The 18,242-nt window shown below is 47.0% G+C and overlaps 1 protein-coding gene across 3 annotated transcripts in view; it reads right to left on the bottom strand.

Annotated features, from left to right (window-relative positions):
• Slc23a2 (solute carrier family 23 member 2) overlaps positions 1-18,242 on the bottom strand; it is a 127,979-nt gene that overhangs the window by 55,821 nt on the left and 53,916 nt on the right. For all 3 annotated transcript variants that reach the window (XM_023718563.1, XM_023718564.1, XM_004634277.2), the window contains exons 2-3: positions 12,909-13,171; positions 1,831-1,929 (exon numbers count right to left, since the gene is read on the bottom strand). In XM_023718563.1, coding sequence (XP_023574331.1) covers positions 1,831-1,929; positions 12,909-13,016 — 207 coding nt within the window. In that variant the 5' untranslated portion in view covers positions 13,017-13,171. The remainder of the gene's footprint in view (positions 1-1,830; positions 1,930-12,908; positions 13,172-18,242) is intronic.

Genomic DNA, 18,242 nt, shown 5'->3' on the forward strand with positions numbered 1-18,242 from the left:
GATCTGTGTGCAGAAAGATCAGTTCAGTAGGCTGGTGCTGTCCAAATCCTGCACCTTTCAAAAGAACGTTTGGTTCCTGCCCAGTGCCTGGGAGACAGCCTCTGACGTCCTGCCTCCTAAGAGTGGGTCTGTAACTGGAAACCTTAGGTTGGGCCAAATGTTTGTGCTAAAAATGAGAGTTTTGTCAGGGCACAGATAATCAGCCAGCCTCTGCAGATAACTTAAGTCAACTCTGTAGACCTGTGTGACCAACCCTGAGAGTGAACCTGCACACCAGGCTGGGGTGTGCTTCCTCAGAAGGGGAGCACCTATGAGTGCTGTCACACATTACTGCTGGGACTGAATACTCTCTGGGGAGAAGACGACCAGAAGCCAACACATGGTGACTCCTATACTTGCCTATGTGTCTTTTTCCATCACTTTAATCTCTATCCTTTCTTTAAATAAAGAAAACAAAACAAAACAAGAACAAACCATGAGGCGTTCAATGTGGCTGAACCCTGGGAGCCCTAGCATATCACTGACCCTAACCAGGAATGCTGCACTGAGCTAGTTATTCTGCTAAGTATGATGTTGTCATGGATGCTGCACTTGCCACACAAAGGCCAGCTCAACACTGACCACAGCCTATAGCCTTGCAGGATAGGGCTACTAGTAACAAAGATGAGGCAAAATACATTTTCCCCAACTTAGTACATGCCAGAGTTTCACTATTAAAGGCTTGGTCCCAGAAGGGCACTACTGAAAGGTGCTGTAGGCTCTTAAGAGGGAGGGCCTAGTGGGAAGTACTGAGACCATGGGGTGTGTGTGTGTATGTGTGTGTGTGTGTGTGTGTGTGTGTGACATACGCACCTAAATCACTCATTCCCACATTTTTCTGTCATGATGAACCCTGCTCAACAGCAGCCCAATCCACGGCCACCTGGTCTCAAACCTCCAGCCTTCATGGCCAAAATAAACCTTTCTACTCCCATCTACCCTGTGTCAGGAATTTCATTACATGATACAATACTGAATAATATAGCAATATTACTTTCAGTGCTCTGTCCAGAGCTCCATCAAAGGCACTTCTGTCTATATGGAGCTACCTGATGATTTTTTTTAAATCTCTCACTTACTACAGTGTTGGAATATAGCAAGCATAGTGCTAACATTTTTAATATAAATATTATAAATAATTTCATTCAGTCCTGATAAGGATCTAGGATAGATGCTAATGCTAACAGATGAAATGTCTCATATACCAGAGGTTTTCAGGTTTTGAAATATCTGTCAGTTGGACACCTGAAAATCTGAAATCAAAATTGCCCCAAACTCTGAAAATTCTCAGCGGCACTGAAGAAATGGATTTCCCGATTAAGCATGTTTGGTTTATACTCATATCCCACTTTAGAGAATAGAAAGCAGATGTCCACAGAGCTGTAGTAATATCCTTAAGGTCTGATTCTAGCCTTCAAGCTCTTAACATCTTTCCCTGACACCCTCTGAGGTTTTTAATATTATATAATGATAATGCCAAGGGTGTTGCCACACACCTGTAATTCCAGCACTTAGGGGGTTGAGACAGGAGGATTGTCCAGGAGGCCTCAGTTTGAGGCCTGCCTGGACAATATAGTTTAGTAACAGCCTGGATTACATAGTCAGACCCTGTCTTTAAATAAAATCTGTATAATATCCCTGATCAGGGTCTCACCTTCATTGTCATCAAGACAAATGAAGTAGTAACTATGACTCCTACCTCCACTCCAAAAAGAACACACCATGGACACACTCTCAACACACCCCAAGCCATGGACAGTGGGACTCAGCAGCCCGAGACTGGACAAATACCTTCTCCGCAATGCCATTTTCCGTCGTGTAGATGGCCATGAGCTCTGTGTCTTCATTGTCCTGCTCCCCGCTGGACGTGGCCCCTCCATTGATCACCACCTGAGGAGAAGCACACCATGAAGTGTCTGCTTCGGCACTTAGCACTCGGCTGTACAGAAACGTGCTTCTCCCCAAAGCCCACCAAGACTCTCCTGGAGCTAAAGTGGCACTGGGCATTGCAGTGCAGGGAGCAGGTACAAATTTCGAGGGAGTAGTAACATGATGGATCCCACTGGATGAAGGTGCATGAACCAGAGTGACTCCTCGGGGGAGACAGGAACTGGAATGACTCAGAAGGACCCAAGGCCACGGGACCCCAGCACGCTCCAGGGTGCTCAGAGGCAAGACAGGCCTCTGCTGCCTCCATCAAGATCTCTCCACAAATGCTGAGTTGACTTTCCTGCAGCTAATGGGCGGGAAGAAGTGCTGGGAGCCACAGCACTGGCACTGCTCACCTCACTGGCTAGCAGTTGTCCATTTCTTACCACCCTTAGGCAGACAAGCCCGCTGTAGTGTGCACCTGCTTAGGGTACTAGGAGGCATGTGTATGTCAGGAGTGTGGGGCAGTAATGATGGGGCACAGATGCCTATACCCATACAGTCTAGTTTCTGTGTCCTCCATGCAGTCCCAGAACCTATCCTGGGATGGATTCAAAGAAAGCACCTGACACCTAGCAGCAGTCTCAGCCCCTCGCTTTCCACAGCTTTCCTCAGAAAGGGGCAGCAGAATGATCTTGGCTTCCACAGGGCTGCAGCAGGAACTTCAAAATATTTTTACTCTCACCAAATGTTTCTATTCCCAGGAATCTATCCTGAAGAACAATAAGGGCTTTAACCCAAACAAAGTCATCACTGATTAAGTATAACAAGTGCCTAATTACAGACTATTTATGCCCAAAATACTATAAGAAAAATAGCTCCTGCAAGGAATTTGTAATGCAAAAATTACATGTATAATATTTAGCTAACCATACTCATGATAATATAACTACATTTCAAAAATACAGGTTAAAAACAAAGCATATTGGAAAGGTTTAAATTCTAGCACTATGAAACATACTAAAAAGAAGAAAAATACAGAAAAAAGGCCCATATCAGTAATTCATAATACTTCAAATTAATAATAAAGACCAAAAAAACCAAAGGAAACAAACCAGGCTAAGAATACACAATTCCCATAAGAAAAATGAAAATACACAATAAAAATATGAAATGCTGTCTCATGTCATTTAAAATTACAGAAGTAACAATTAAAAAAATAAACATTTTTTAGCACAGATGGGGGGCTTTAAAAGATGAGCCTGGCATGGAGTAGCACATGAGGGAGCTCCCTTATGGAGGGGCTGCGGGAAACACAGCAAGGAGTCGCGTTCTCCTGGGCCCTGCAGTGTGCTGCACACCACCCCACTCTCCAGACACACGCATGCCCACTGCACACACGCCCAACAATGACTGCTGCAGCACTACACGAAACCATGACTAACTGGGGCCAACCTAAATGTTCACCAAAGAGCTGGGAATGTGGCCCAGAGGAAGGGTGCTTGCCTAGCGTGCCTCAGGTCCCAGCTTTATCCCCAGGACTACCAAAAAGAAAAAGAAAAAGAGAAAAGGAGGAAGAGGAAGAAGAGGAGAAGGAGAAAGAGAAAAAGACTATTACATTACAGCATACCATTGAGAGAATAATATTCTGCTTTTTTATTAGTGCTGGTAGGGAGGGCTTGAGGCAGGATATCTCATTATGTATCCCAGGCTGGTCTTGAATTCACAATGATCCTCCTGCTTCAGCCTCCTGAGTGCTGGGATTATAGGTGTGCACCATCATACCCAGCCATGTTGTAGGCTTTTTACTTTTTTTTTTTCCGGAACTGGGGATTGAACTCAGGCCCTTGCGCTTGCCAGGGAATCGCTTATTCCACTGAGCCATCTCCCTGCCCCGCCCCCCCTTTTTACTTTTTGCACAAGCCAACTGGGTTTGTGACAGTGCTTTATAAATCTAGCTGCTAGTAAGATACCCATTTCCAGCCAAGTTCACATGCACAAACAAAGCTCCTACGGTGGGAGCTGCACTCCACACCTATCACAGCAGCACTCAACCCACTGAGAGACCAAGGGCCAAATGCATGCAGGATGAATCCTCCAGAAACAACAGTGCTCAGTCAGCACAGGCCTGGTGTGGAGTCCTGTGCAGCTCAGATTGCCCTTCCCTGCACTGTCCCGGTTGCTGTAGCAACGACAGCTTCCTGGGTACAGGATGCCTTCAGGGGTGATGTAAATGTTTTGGAACCAGATGGAGTCTGTGGCTGCAGAACACTGTAAATGTGTTAAATGTCACTGAACTGTTTGCTTTCAAATGGTTAATTCTGACATGAATACCTTGCCTCAATAATTTTTTTACTTAATAATTTTTTAATTAAAGTGGCAGCAAAGAAGACAGATACGGCCAAGAAGCAGCCATTCCCTTGCTCTCCTGCGTCTCCTCTCACATGCGTATGCACACATGCTCTCCTGAAGAAGTACCATAAAACACAGACACCTCAGCCCAGACAAAGGCTCACCTAAGACACCAAAGCCAGTGTCTGGGCCAGCAGAGCAGCAGAAGCTGGGGCCTGGTGAGGCCAGAAGATGGCCTGGGTGCCCAAGACAGACACAGCAATGAACCTGGGTTGGAGCATGACTTCACTGCCACTCTGCTGGGGATGGGACAGGAGCTGACAGGCACCCTGGAAGGAAGAAACCTTACTCCCCTAGGGGAAGGTCTCAGGCCCTGTGCACCCAGGCTGCTCTGCCTGCTACACTGGGGATCTGCCTCGCGGCCAAAGAGAGCCAGCTACATGGGCTGTGTCCAGCCAAAGAGAATGGGGGCTGCTGCTCCCAGAGTGGGAGTTGGGCTAAGGAATTCCGGTTACTGCAGGAGATACTAGAGAAGCTTTGAGTGAGCAGTACGGAGCAAGGTCCCAGATCGGCCTCCTGCAGCACAACAGAAGAGAGTGAGGGAAGAGCAGGCAGACCCTGGGACAAGAGGGCAATGGCCAGGGCTGAGGCAGCACCAGGGGCCCACACAAGGTCTTTGTAGCTCCAGGGAGTGAGGAGAAGGACTGACAAATGCCTCGAGGCTGCCCCAAATGAGTGCTACAATACCATGAGTGCAGCAGGAGCCCTGTTACAGCGCAACCAGCCCTGGAGCAGCTATTCTAGTCACCCCGGGGTGGAGAGACGTGCTGGTCCCAGAGATTGGTATGGGGAACAGGAATCAATCCTGGAAGACAGCCTCACATCCCCAGGCTGGTCCAGGATGCCTACTGAACCATACATATCACAGACTAAGTAAGCAGGACTTCTAACACCAAGGTCCAGCTGGTCAGGGCTCTAAGGGCCGACTCTCCACCCCACGGACTCCTGCACTGAGCTCAGGTGCAGCCTGCCCACTCCCAGCCACCCTCATGCTCCATCACAGCACCAGCTGGGGATAGGGACAAACCGGGAAGGTGGGAGGTTCTGGAGCAGAGGAGGAAATGAAGCAGACTGTTATCAAAAGGAGTGAGGGATGGGCACAAAGAGGGGCTGAGGCTGTGAGAAGTGGGGCACCCCAGGCTGCTCCTGTCTGACCCCTGCTTCTGTGTGTTTCTGTGCTGAGAGAACACGTTTAAAGATAAAAAAAAAAAAAAACAAGTTCTACCCTAAATACCGATCTACTTCACAGTGCTGTTTCTATTAGGTGATTAAATTAGCTACACTAAGGATCCACTTTCGTTAAAAGCACACAGAATTTAATTTTAAAAATCAAATGCTGGAGCTGGGCAAAGCACACACCCAAATGCTCAAGGCCCTGCTCTGGGTTTGATCTGCTGGGTTGAAAAATAAATCTGCTCTTCAGAAAGGGAACTGAAGTTTTTGTTTTTTTAAGGAAAAAGGATAAAAATATTGTCGAAAATATCAAAGCTTCACATTTCTGAACCTCACTATTTTTACTGGGAGATAAAACATGTCTTGGAAAGCTCACAATAAAGTCTGGTTTTGTCTTCTGCTATTAATAGCATCACAGATAACAGTGGAGAATCTTGGCATCTTTCCCCTCAGAAAATTGATCAAGTTTTTATAAAAATATCACTTTATTTATAATCACTTTGGGAATAAGATGTCCTTTCTCCACTCCACTCTAGCCCTCTGTTTGAAACCAAACTAGTGGCTTGAAATTTTATCTCCTAAACTACTGCTGTAAATCAGGCTTCTCTATTTATATTTGTCTGTCTCCCAAATGCAAGGCTATTTTGACTTTGCATGTCGGAGTGGATCTACTGCTCAAGAAACAGGTCTTTGTATTTCTGTGCTTCATTTCTAACAAGCCAGGCTGATGGTGCCAGAGTTCACTTCTAAGCACAGGGACAGGGTGACCTGCAGAGGCACACCGACTTCTGACAGTGCCGGAGCACCTCAGGCCTGTCCCACCTGTCCCCACACAGCCCTAAATTCAGAAAGCTTTTCCGAGACACGTTTTACTTCTGGTCTAAGGTTGGGGGGAGGCACGTGTGCAAGAGATGGGAGCTATAGCCAGGTGTCTGAGTGCTACACCACCGCAGTGCCAGGCTTAAACTGGTGTCTTGTGTGTCCTGCTGCAACAGCAGCTATGTGAGTCTGCCAAGGCGACGTCCATAAGGTAAGGGCACAGGTGCCTGGAACTCCCGCCTCTGCCCAAAGGTCCAGAAGTCAGTTCCTCACCTATTTAGGGCCTGGTACAACTCACCCACCATGGGGACGGGTCTGTCAGCCAGGTACACAAGTACACACTAAACCAATCACTTTGAGTAGTAACAAGGTGACCCAAATTAACTACTTTCAGTTCTCTGAATAAAAGGTAACATATACAATTCTCAACAGACACATGCAAAAGATAACTTCCTCTGGCAGCCAAATCTACAATTAAACAGTGTTTTGAATAAACAATAAATAACAAGACTAGAGTTTCCCTAGACTATACACCAAGTATCACAGGAAATCTCAAAACTAGCTACCACAAAAAAAATAAATCAACAAGTGAAAATAATACAGCATGTACTAAAGCTGCAGTGTGTCAGTCTTAGCTTGAAACACACGGCACACAAGTCCGGCACACAAGTCCAGCACACGATGGGCTCTGCAGCCAAAGCAAGCAGATTCCAGAGGGCTCGGCCCTGGTCTTCTCCAAGGAGTCCTGGAAGCACAGCAGCCAGCGCACCCTCAGGGTCCAGGTAAGTCCTGCCTGTCCTCCAGACCACTTGTCCTTCAAGTGGTCCCGGAAGATGCCTCGCTTCTGAGATTCCTAGCCCGGAGCCCAGAACACCAGGACCACTGTAAGCCTGTGTAGGTTGTGTTCCTGCTTCCAGCGTGGTGGGGGTGGAGAAGGGCACAGGTATGGGCAATGAATGTTTTTTGCCCAGCACATGCTAAAGCCAGGCACTGGGTCAGGCACTTCACCAACATCTCTCCACAGTAAGGCTCCTAGGCAGGGAAGACATCTGTGATGGTTTGAATATGGTCTGTTTCCTCTAAAACCCACAGAAACATAATCCCCATTATGAGTTATTAAGGCACAAGACCTTTAAGCAGTGATTAGAGACCCAGCCTTGTGAAGGGATAATCCAATCGTGGGTTTAGCAGATTAAGAATTGTTTTGAGAGCAAGCTAGAAAAGCCAAGCTCCAACACACCATTCGTCCCTACTTAGCAAGGTTCTGCATGGCTTCCAGACTCTGAAGGAAATCAGATATAGCCCCATCCTGCAAAACCAGGACCAGAACCATGAGTCAAAATTAATTTGTAGCCAAACCTAGTGATGCAGGCCTGTCGTCCCAGCACTCAGGAGTCTGAGGCAAGAGATTACTGTGAGTTTGAGGCCAGCCTGGGTTACATAGTGAGATCCCATCTCAAAAAAACCAAAACCAAAACAAAGCAATGAACTTGTGTTCTTCCTAACTGAACCAGTCTGTGATACAGCAATACCAGCAATAGAAAACAGACTAAGACAACATCCCTGTCTGTGGACCTGGTCCTCAGGGCTTCTGAACAGATCCTGAGGGTGCCCAGTTGGCACCAGGACTCACCAGGAAGGGACATCTTGCAAGCACCATACTACACTCTGGTATGTAAAGAACACAAAAGAGACAGAAACCACTAAAAAATAAGTCACCATCCCAACAGGAAAACCACCAGAAATATAAATGACCCCTCAACATTTGAAGAGAGGACCCACCTCCGTCATAAGATGCAAATTCAAACCATGCAGAGAAACTTTCCACCTGCTACACTAAGACCACAGTTCTCCACCAAGCATGCAGAAAACATGCACTGCCTAGAAGGGGGACCCTCCCATGTCCCAGGGCTTGCTCCTCAAAACCATAATATTCCACTCTTGGAGACTTATCCTTCAACTACATCTGAGTGAAATTACTGCTGTGCAGTGCAATTTGTAACAGCAAAATATTAGAAACAACCTGGACATCCATCAGCAGAAATTAGACTATAACACACCATCCTACGGGTTGCTGTGGTTACAGAAGAAAACAGGCTGCTCCATATACTGGTGTAGGTTCATTCATATAGAACATATCAACAAGGGACCACCAGGGGGAAAGAGCAACAGCAGAGACTGCTGTCCTGATACACAGCTCACATTCCTCATTTTATTTAAAACTATCACAACTTTCTCTGCACATTTAAAATAAGCTGCACCCCAATAAATGACCCACAGCCTTTGACACTAACACATTTCACGCCATTCCCTGCCATTCCCTGACTTCCTTTCTCCACCCAGCCAGAGCCAGACTCTGGACAGCTGCTCCTATAAATGCCTGCGTCTCCCCACCCTCCCTGGAGTACAGAGCCCCCAACACCCTGGGCCATTCCAGCTGCCGAGCTTCCTCCCAATCTGAGAACACACAGGACCAGACTTCCTCCACTGGCTTCCAGGACAGAGCCTTCCTGGATCCCACTGCCTCTTTGTCTTACCTATCTATCCCCTCTGCTGCATCGCCCCTCCAGTCTCCTGGCCTAATTTAAATACCATGTCCATGCCCAGGGAGCAGTCCCAGACACAATTCTTCCCTGAGCACCACAATCTCACACTCAAATTTCTACCTCGAGGACTGCTTCCCACAGGCAATGCCACTTTCTTGATGACCCCTCCATTCATCCTGGTCTCCACCTCTGCGTGAGCCAAGCAGCCCTCCTACGCTCAGGGAAGTTGCCCTTGCCTCCTCCGTCCCCCTATCTGGCCCAGCAGCCAGCTTTCCTTGGCACTGGCCATGCCCCAGTTCCACAGGGCTTCCATGTGAACCTTCAGGCAGCCTCCTGCTTTTCCTCTGTGGTGGCCTCCTACTTTGCAGCCACAGGGACCCTTTCAACACTAGGCAGAGCATGTCCCTGTCTGCTCTGATCAAAGCCCTCCCACCACCCTTTTCCACAACTCAGGAAGAGCCAAAATCCTCAGCAGATTCCGGGGCCTACAAATTCCCCAGCTGGTCCCGCCCGACCTGCTGCCTGCCTCAGGGTCTTTGCACTTGCTCCCCGCACAGTCATGCCAAGCTTCCTCTGGGCCTGCCTGCCCTTACCTGTCTGCCTGTTGTGCAGTTTTCCTTGGCCTCCCCTAGACCTCCCCAGTTCTTCCTACTTCCGCATATGTGCGGCTGAAGCAAACATGCTCTTCAGTTTTCCCTTAGTACTTACCGAGCTCTAACACTGTCTGCACATGTGACTTATTGCTGTCACCTATGCCTATCTCCCCGACCAAGAGGGAAGCACTGTGAGGTCAAAGATGGGGAATTGTGTCTGTCTAATCACGCTGCTCCAGCCTCCCAAGTGTTGGGATTACAGACCTACATATCTGGCCTGGTACATATTTTTTTAGTGTTTCTTCACTTAAACCTTTGTCTGGTTCTAAGATCCAGTATTTTCGGGAGCTAAGAACCAATGAGACACATTAATGTATTTAGAAAAAAAAAAAAGACTGCATGCCTGCAGGTCCTGTATGACCCCTTCAAGGTCTCACATTTTATTTCCCTCTGCCCTCCTTCCCAAATCTATTTCTCTTCACAGAATCAGCCACTGGATACCCTAAAATTGATATGTTTACTTATTTATTTAAGGTCTGTTTCCTCCTACCACCATCTTTAGAAAATACAACATGGAGGAGAAAAACTGAAAACGAAGTCTTTAAAAAAACAAACAGCCCCACATAAGAAATATAAAGTAGTCAATGAAGCCTCCAGAAGTCGTGCAAGGCTGGGCTGGGGAAGGCCACGACCTTGCAGCCCTAGCTTCTCCAGGAGCACCAGGGACTTGCATGCCCCAGGTAGGGCAGGACTTTGAGTTGACTCCAGGCTCAACACCAGGAGCCAGGCAGGTCCCTTCCCTTCCACTCCTGTCAGGCTCATATCTCCAGGGGTCAACAAAGTCCCCTGTAAGATCTGGTTCTGGACTTGGCCAGGCCAGGAAAATGCAAACCTGCTGGTACACAGAGAAAGGGAAAAAAATTTCAAAAGACTATAGAGAAAAAAAGAAAAACTAACGGGGGGGGGGGAGGAGAGGGAAGAAAAGAAACTAGGAAGAGACTTTAAAATAATTATTTAGGGGGTGGGGAGATGGCTCAGTGGAATAAGCACTTCCCTGGCAAGTGCAAGGGCCTGAGTTCAACCCCTGGTTCCGCCACAAAATAAAATAAAGTAAGGATTTAATGTAGCTTGAAAGAAGGAATATTGAAAAATACATAACAGGCCAGGCATATGGCACATGCCTCTCCCAACCCTTGGGAGGTTGGGGCAGGAAGATCACAGTGACTTTGAGGCCAACTTGAATCATACAGTGTGTTCAAAGGTAGCCTGAATTACATAGTGAGACCCTGTCTCAAAAACACATGCAACAAATAAAATAAAAACACACATGTACAAGACATTAAGAAAAAAAATTACAGAAATAAAATATAGAATCATTGCAAAAAAATTCAATAAAGGTTGGTGCAGTGGCACACGCTTATAATCCCAGCACTCTGAGAGGCTGAGAGGCAGGAACATCAGGAGTTCTAGCCCAGCCTGAGTAATATGGAGACAAAAAGAGAGAGAGAGACAGAGAGAGACAGAGAGAGACAGAGAGACAGAAAAAAAAGAGAAGAGACAGAGAGAGACGGGGACCAGGAATATAGTTCAGCAGAACAGAACCTGTCTGGCAAGTACAAGGACCCGAGTTCAATCCCCAGTACCACAAAGAAAACAAATAATAAAAAGATAGGAGGTAAGTAGCTCAGTGTGAATGTCTTGGGTTTAATCCCCAATACTGGAGGGGGTGGGGTCAATGAAGAGACAGGGCTGTACACAAGCAAAGTACCTGGAAATCCTTGAGGAGTCACCTAGCAAGCAGCACTGGAGAAGGTTACACAAGCCACAAGGAACCAATGAAAGAAAAGAGGGGCCAGGTGGCTCCAGTGTGCAATTAGCAAACATTCATTCAGGATTGAGGGCAAAACATGACAACTTTCAGAGCACAGAGACTAAAAGTCATATTCTGAAGACCTATGGTATAGTCTACAAAAAAGGTGACAGAGTGGCAGGAGAGGCATCTGAGAGTCAACAGGGACAATGAAACTGCAGGTGTGTGCATCACTGGAGGATTCAGTGCTAACTGCAAAATATCTCGACTTCATAGCTAATAACTAAACCATTGCTGGCACAGTGGTACATGATTGTAATCCCAGCTCAAGAGGCTGAAGCAAGATCGCCAGAGTTCGAGGCCAGCCTAGGCTACTACATAGTGAGTTTTAAGGCCCGCCTGAACTACAGAGAGATGTTGGAAAGGAGGAAGGGAAGGAGGGAGGGAGAGAAGGAGAGGAGGCCAGGCATGGTCATTCATGCCTGTAATCCCTGCACTCGGGAGGCTGAGGCAAAAGGATTGCTGTGAGTTTGAGGCCAGCCTGGGCTACACAGCAAGACACTGTCTTAGAAAAACAGAGACAGAGACAGAGGAGGAGGAGGAAATGAAAATGAAGAGGAGTGGGAGGAAAAGAGAGATTAGACAAAAACTAAATAAAAATACAATCATGGAAAGGCAATGAGTGGCTAAAATGGGCAAGCTCTTACAAAGTGAGAGGGTGGCCGTGTAGACTGGCACAGGTCAATACCTACAGAGGGAGCTCCCTCTTGCTCTTCAGAGATGGTCTAATTCAAAGTTAACAACCAATTATTGAATGAACTAAACTGTCTCTGCCCCTAGAAAACGTGTCAACCAAAGCCACCAATAGGACAGAAATTCCAGCTTCAAAACTTTCACTTACAGGCAGAGACAGTACTGTGAAATCAGAACTCCTCCGTATGCTAACAAGGTAAACATCAAAATGTGAATGCAATTAGTTAACCAGAGTACTTCAAGACGCTGTGTGCATGTCTAATACCCTAGAATGACATTCTTGCCATCAACCACATTTCCAATCCTAAGAGAAAAAAACACCTTGAGGTATCCTCTCACTGAAGCCCTTTTTCCCCCTTTTTAAATGAATACTTTATGGGTAACTTGATATAGATATAGATATAGATATAGATATATATCAAAGAATAATCTACATTTGTGAAAAAATACTGGCACTGAACACAACAGAGAGGTGAGACCAGCCTTCTCTGCCCGTCATGGCTGCCGCAGGTAAGACCACATCTACCCAGGAGGCTGCCATCACAATACCAAGTATAGACACTGGGCTCCACGGCACGGCACTCATTCTCCCACCTTGCAATGCAAGCAGAAGCTGGGTTACAGTTTATTTCAAACATTTTTGGAGGGAAAATGAAGGCTCCAGTGTCTTCCTATACACGGCAAGCACTGGGCCAGCAGTGTGGGCTCCCTGCCTGCAGGAACCAGCAGGGGTTGGCAACTCCAGAGTCAGCTCAGCTCAGCCAAGACCACAGAAGGTGCTGATCTCGGTGCTGCACCCATCACTGAAAACACAAATGTTAGAGCCCATCCCATAATGAGTCCATACAGAAAACTGCAGAACGATGGAAAAATGGAAAAGTGCAATGCTATTACCGGAAGAGTGAAGAAGGCAGGGTGCTTTGCTTCATCTTCGTATTTGCCTTCCGTGGAGCTCCCAGCCTCCATCGACTTGGAAGTAGTATTCTTGCCAATACCCATCATGAAGAGAAGCCGAGCAGTCGTGCGCTGCCACTGGCTGGAGTGGGTGCAGTGAAGGCTTATTCTAGCCAGGAACCTAGGTTAAGACTCGGCTTCCAGTGCCTAGAGCACCCAACTCTCAGATGGAGATGAAACCTGTGAGCGCCATTTCTTAGCACCTGTAAGAAACAGAGAAGCCAAATCACCTGGAAGCACACAGCACGGGATCTGGGGTCACTGAGTTCCCTGCACAGAGAAAAGTCACAGTGAATATTATGCCCAAACTTTACATACAATTTTCAAAGACCCACTCTATTTATAGTCACTGCTTTTGAATGCCCTGAAATGGACTGTCACAAGAATCACAACAGTACTTGTGAAAACACGGCTCTAGTAGGCCTCTGATACATTGTGGTGTACACACCTTATAACCCAGCACTACCTAACAGCTGTCTGCACCAATGGAAATGCTAAGTATGCGTCCTGTCTAACAGTTGTCCCTGGTCACAGCTGGAGCAAATGAGGAGCTGACTTGAAAGAAGCCAGGATATTATTAATCAAATAATAACATAAATCAAAAAGTAATTCATACCCTTCCCCTTGCCCCCAAAGAGGAAGTATTGTGTTAAGAAACAAGAAGAGATGGGAGAGCAGTCAGCACCCCTAGACCCAAGATGGACTTGATGAATCTAGAAAACCTCACCAACTCTGACACTGTTCAAGAAAGAAATAACCTCTTATAGTCAGGGCTTACAAGGGAAAAGATTTAATATGGGACACATTTTATAGGATTATTTTATAATATTCACCAAAGTGTCAAACAAATCCAAAAGAGCGTGGGAGATCTATCTGTACATGGAAGACCCAAAAAATCCAGCAATGGCCCGGATCCCACAGCAACGTCCTGCATGAGCCCAACCAGAGGCCTAGAACCCACAGCAACACCTCATGAAGGTCTGTACCAAGGACCTGCCCTGGGAAGGCCCAAAGGTCAGTGGTGGGAGCTAGAAAGTCCGCACCAGCAGGGTGAAGGCGCTGTGCCCACAGGCTGAGGGATCCGCACTGGAACCCGGAAGCAGTGCTCAAGGTAAGCACCAGAGCTCTGCTAACAAGAACCACAGCCACCCTTAGTGACAGTGAGGACCCAAGCTCCTCTGATGATGAGAACTACTGAGCTCCTATCAGGAGAGCCAGTGTGCCCAGCTTCTCCAGGACCACCAACAGCACACCGTCTTCTCCAGTTCTCCTTTTATCCTGCTGGCGGCAATCCTCAGGTGGGCCTTCCACACTCAGAAGCATGCTGACTCAGTTCAGTGGGATGTTACAAATTGAGCGTTAGATAATCTGCCACGCGAACATTCCAAAATGAAGAGGAAACTCTAAGCAAGGCTTGACACAACACTATAATCCAGCACCGTAGAGGCTGAGGCACAAAGATCACAAGTTTTTTGTTTTTTTTTTTTAGGCTAGAAGTTGTCGTTAGTTCTTCCCCCCCCCCATAATTTTATTGATAAACAAATAGCAATGAGACAGTTTCAAATCAAATTGGTAGGGCAGTTTCAATAATTCACACATTGCATACATTCTTTCTAATGGTAAATTGCTGTACAAGATGCAGACATGATATCCTATTTACAAACACCAAGATCACAAGTTTAAAGACATCATAGACTAAAACAGGAGACCCCGTCTTTCAAAAAACAAAAAACAAAATCTAAGAGAAAGACAAATCAGGATGCTTCTGGAACACCTAGGCAACTCATTTTTGGTGAAGCAGCAGAAAATTAAATCCCAATTTCAAAGCACGAATTATGACATAGACAATGAAAGACATCCACCTAGATAAATAAGCATTTGCAGCATCTGACTTCAAAAACTGAGGGTGCATGGGCTCCTTACCAGGGCTGGCACACATACAACTCAACATGCCTCAGAATGCCTGGATTTCTAAGAAGAAAGGTGTGCTGCAAGCAGCCAGGGTGGGGAGGGCACAGCACCTTCAATGGCCAGATTCCGGGGACATCAGCTCCTAACCACAAGTTAGTTTCCCGCAGAGAATTACCCAGCCCTCCACCCTGCGAACGCACCACTGGCTGCAGAGAGGGTGCAGATGCTGACAGAGGCACAGCTCAAGAGTGGCCACAGAGACTTCATTCACACATACTTTGACTGAGCCAGGGAAAAGTGAAATGCAAACAAATAAGAGCGGATTATGCAAAAGTCGAGTCCTATAGTTGGAGATCAGAAAGGACTTGCCCCAACTTCAAGTTACATCAGAGAAAGAGAAGCTGAGTGGACCTCGCCCGCTCTTCTGAGGCAGGATGCTGGTTTACATTTTATCCACAGCTGTTTAAACCAGCTGTTCTCAGCCCAGAGGGATCCTTGCACTCTCGGGGAATAAGGGCAAGGTCTGGAAGCCGTAGGCCTCACAGCTGGCAACAAGCCAGCCGCATGATGCTTGGGGCGGAGCTGCTGCACATCATCCAGGGCAGAGGACAGAGGCTTAGGCAGGGACAGCATGGCCACAACTGGGGAGAGAAAGCATAGAGCAGTGACTGCTGATACAGAAGTGTATCCTTGGAGCTGTTCTGGGACAAGTCCCCAGAACACAGAGCATGCCACCCCAAGCACCAAGGCTGAGGAAGGGGGCCTCAAGGCCAGGAACCTCACACCAGCCTGAGATCAGAGGGCCTGTTGGTATGGCAGGAAGTCAGGACGGGCAAATGCCAAGGCCCTTGGGCAGAATGCTCAAGATGAAAGGAAAGCAGCAAGGCCAGAGCAGAGTAAGGGTCTGCACTGGATTGGCGGTAAAATACGAAGAATCTCCCAGGAATTCAGTGTAGGGTGAAGGTCACCAACCCAAGGTGTTCCACTGCCCTTTTCTTGCTGCTTGCAAAACCAGAAAGCACCACAATCCCAGCACTCCAGAGGCCAGCCTGTGCTATGTAATAAGACTCTACCTACCAAAAAAAAAAAAAAAAACCCCAGAAAACAATGAGCAAGCCACAAGACAAGACATGGTCTTGTCCTGACTGCCTAAGAGAGAGGGGAAGGAGGCGACAAAGGATGAAAGACCATGATGACAACAATGCCAGTAATGACAGTTTTCCACTGCTAGGGGTCTACCTGGGGCAGGAACTCATTATATAAATGGCCCTTATTTCTGGCCCATGACTAATATCACTTGATTTGCTTATTAATTCTACAAAGTGAGCCTCAAAGAAAAGAGGTAAAGTATCTCAACAAAGGACTCGCAGCCATAAGCAGTGGAACAGGATTCAAACTCGAATGAGGATTTCTAGTCTGTCCTAACTGCTTCTACAGGGAGGCGCAATGCTGTCCTTTCCCTGCTTGGCTTCCAGCCACCCACCCATGAGCACAGCCACTGTGCGGGCTGGGCACACAGCTGAGGGTCTGTTCTGGAGGTGCTGCTCTGCCCTGGCAGTTGCCTGGCTGGGCATCAGGTGACCATCCCTTGCTGCACTGCAACTGCTGTAACAGTCCTCAGATCCCATGAGGGGCTGGCTGAGGTGAGGGGCACCTGCCCTCCTGGCATGAGGAAGCCCAGCCTGATGCTCTCTTCCCCACACGGCCTCTCAGCATCACCCAACAGCCACTGAAATCCTATTTGTTTTTTGAGAATTGACTGGCCCTGGATTGAACCCAGGGCCTTCACACTGAACTATACCCTAGTACTTTTTATTTTTAATTTTGAGATAGGGTCTTTCTAAGTCACTAAGTTGTCCAGACTGGGTTCAGATTTTCAGTCCTCTTGTCTCAGCCTCCCAGAGGGCACGACTGCCATGTCGAGCCACTTGCTCCATCCTGATCCATCCTCAGTCATTCTACCTGTTTCTGCACAGCTTCTAATTAGTTTTAGCCTTCACCAACCAAGCTGAAAGTTGTCACCCCCTCAGCCTCCCTCCCTGTCTCTCCTGACCCTTGAACGTGTCAGCCCTGCTAGCTCTGGCTCTTGTACATGCTGTCCCCCCAAAACAAACACCTGCATCATCTTATACCTTTCTACAGAGGCAGCTCCTATCCACAGTTCCTCTGACTGACCCCTCAAAATGGTGTCTGAGGACCATTATGATCAGTGAAAGGTAACATCCACCTGCTGCCCAGCCAACACTGAGGAACAAGAAGACCTACACCCCCTTTGATGAATTTGCCTTGCATATTAGAGGATTCCTGAATTTGTAGAATGATGTGTGCTTAATATGTAACAATCATAACTTTTTTTTTTTTTAGACAGTATCTTGCTGTGTAGTTCAGGCTGGCCTAGACTCACTATGTAGTCCAGGCTGGCCTCAAACTCAGTAATCCTTCTGCTGCAGCCTCCAGAGTGTTAGGATTACAGGCATGTGCCACCACACTTTAACAGAAAATGGTCCCCTTAGCCAGGATACTTCAGTTTGTTAGTTGTCCAGGCACAAGTACCTATTCCGGTTTGAGATGCTCCGGTCTCTTAGAAATGGCTGGTCGCACTGTGATATGTAGCTGGTCACTAAGGTGCACATGGTATAAACCAATCCCCAACTGACAAGCCATTCTCCCTCTCAACTTCCTGCTTGCTCCTCTCATATAAACCCAGACCACCAGAGATATTCTGATATCAGGGCCTGATATTCTAGGAATGATCCCGATCACTGCCCGTCTGTGTAAATAAGTCTGCCTCCAAATCCTTATTTCAGTGTTTGTACTTGCCAATGAAACACCTGGCTTGTAATAATCTTCTTGTTCCATGCTTTGGTCACCTCAAGCCTACCCATGAGAGGACAGGTACACTAATGTCTGGCTCAAGGTGGGTGCGTTACCATCACCACTGTCACTGCACAACGATGGAACAAAATGACGGACTTGAAGAGACCAAATCCTAACTATCCTAAGGGATATGAAAGTTCCGCACTTAGTCTGCTAGTTCCAAATGACATGAGCAGTGAATCAAACAGCATCCACATCCCACTGGCAAATGACAACCCCAGTCCCTTTTGAGTACATGGTCTCTAGCTAAGGAGGAGTTTACATTTTTAAAGGATTGCAAACTACAACAAAAAAGTATATGTGGGGCTGGGGAGATGGCTCAGTAGAATAAGCACTTGCGTGGCAAGTGCAAGGTCCTGAGTTCAATCCCCGGTACCACAAAAAAAAAAAAAAAAAAAAAAAAAAGAGTACATGTGACAGAGATCACTGGACCAATAAGAAAGGTTCTAAGGTGTTTACAGAAAAGTCTGCCAACCCTGATGACAA

This window comes from Octodon degus, unplaced genomic scaffold (assembly GCF_000260255.1).
Source record: "Octodon degus isolate 3935 unplaced genomic scaffold, OctDeg1.0 scaffold00060, whole genome shotgun sequence".
Lineage (NCBI taxonomy): Eukaryota > Metazoa > Chordata > Mammalia > Rodentia > Octodontidae > Octodon > Octodon degus.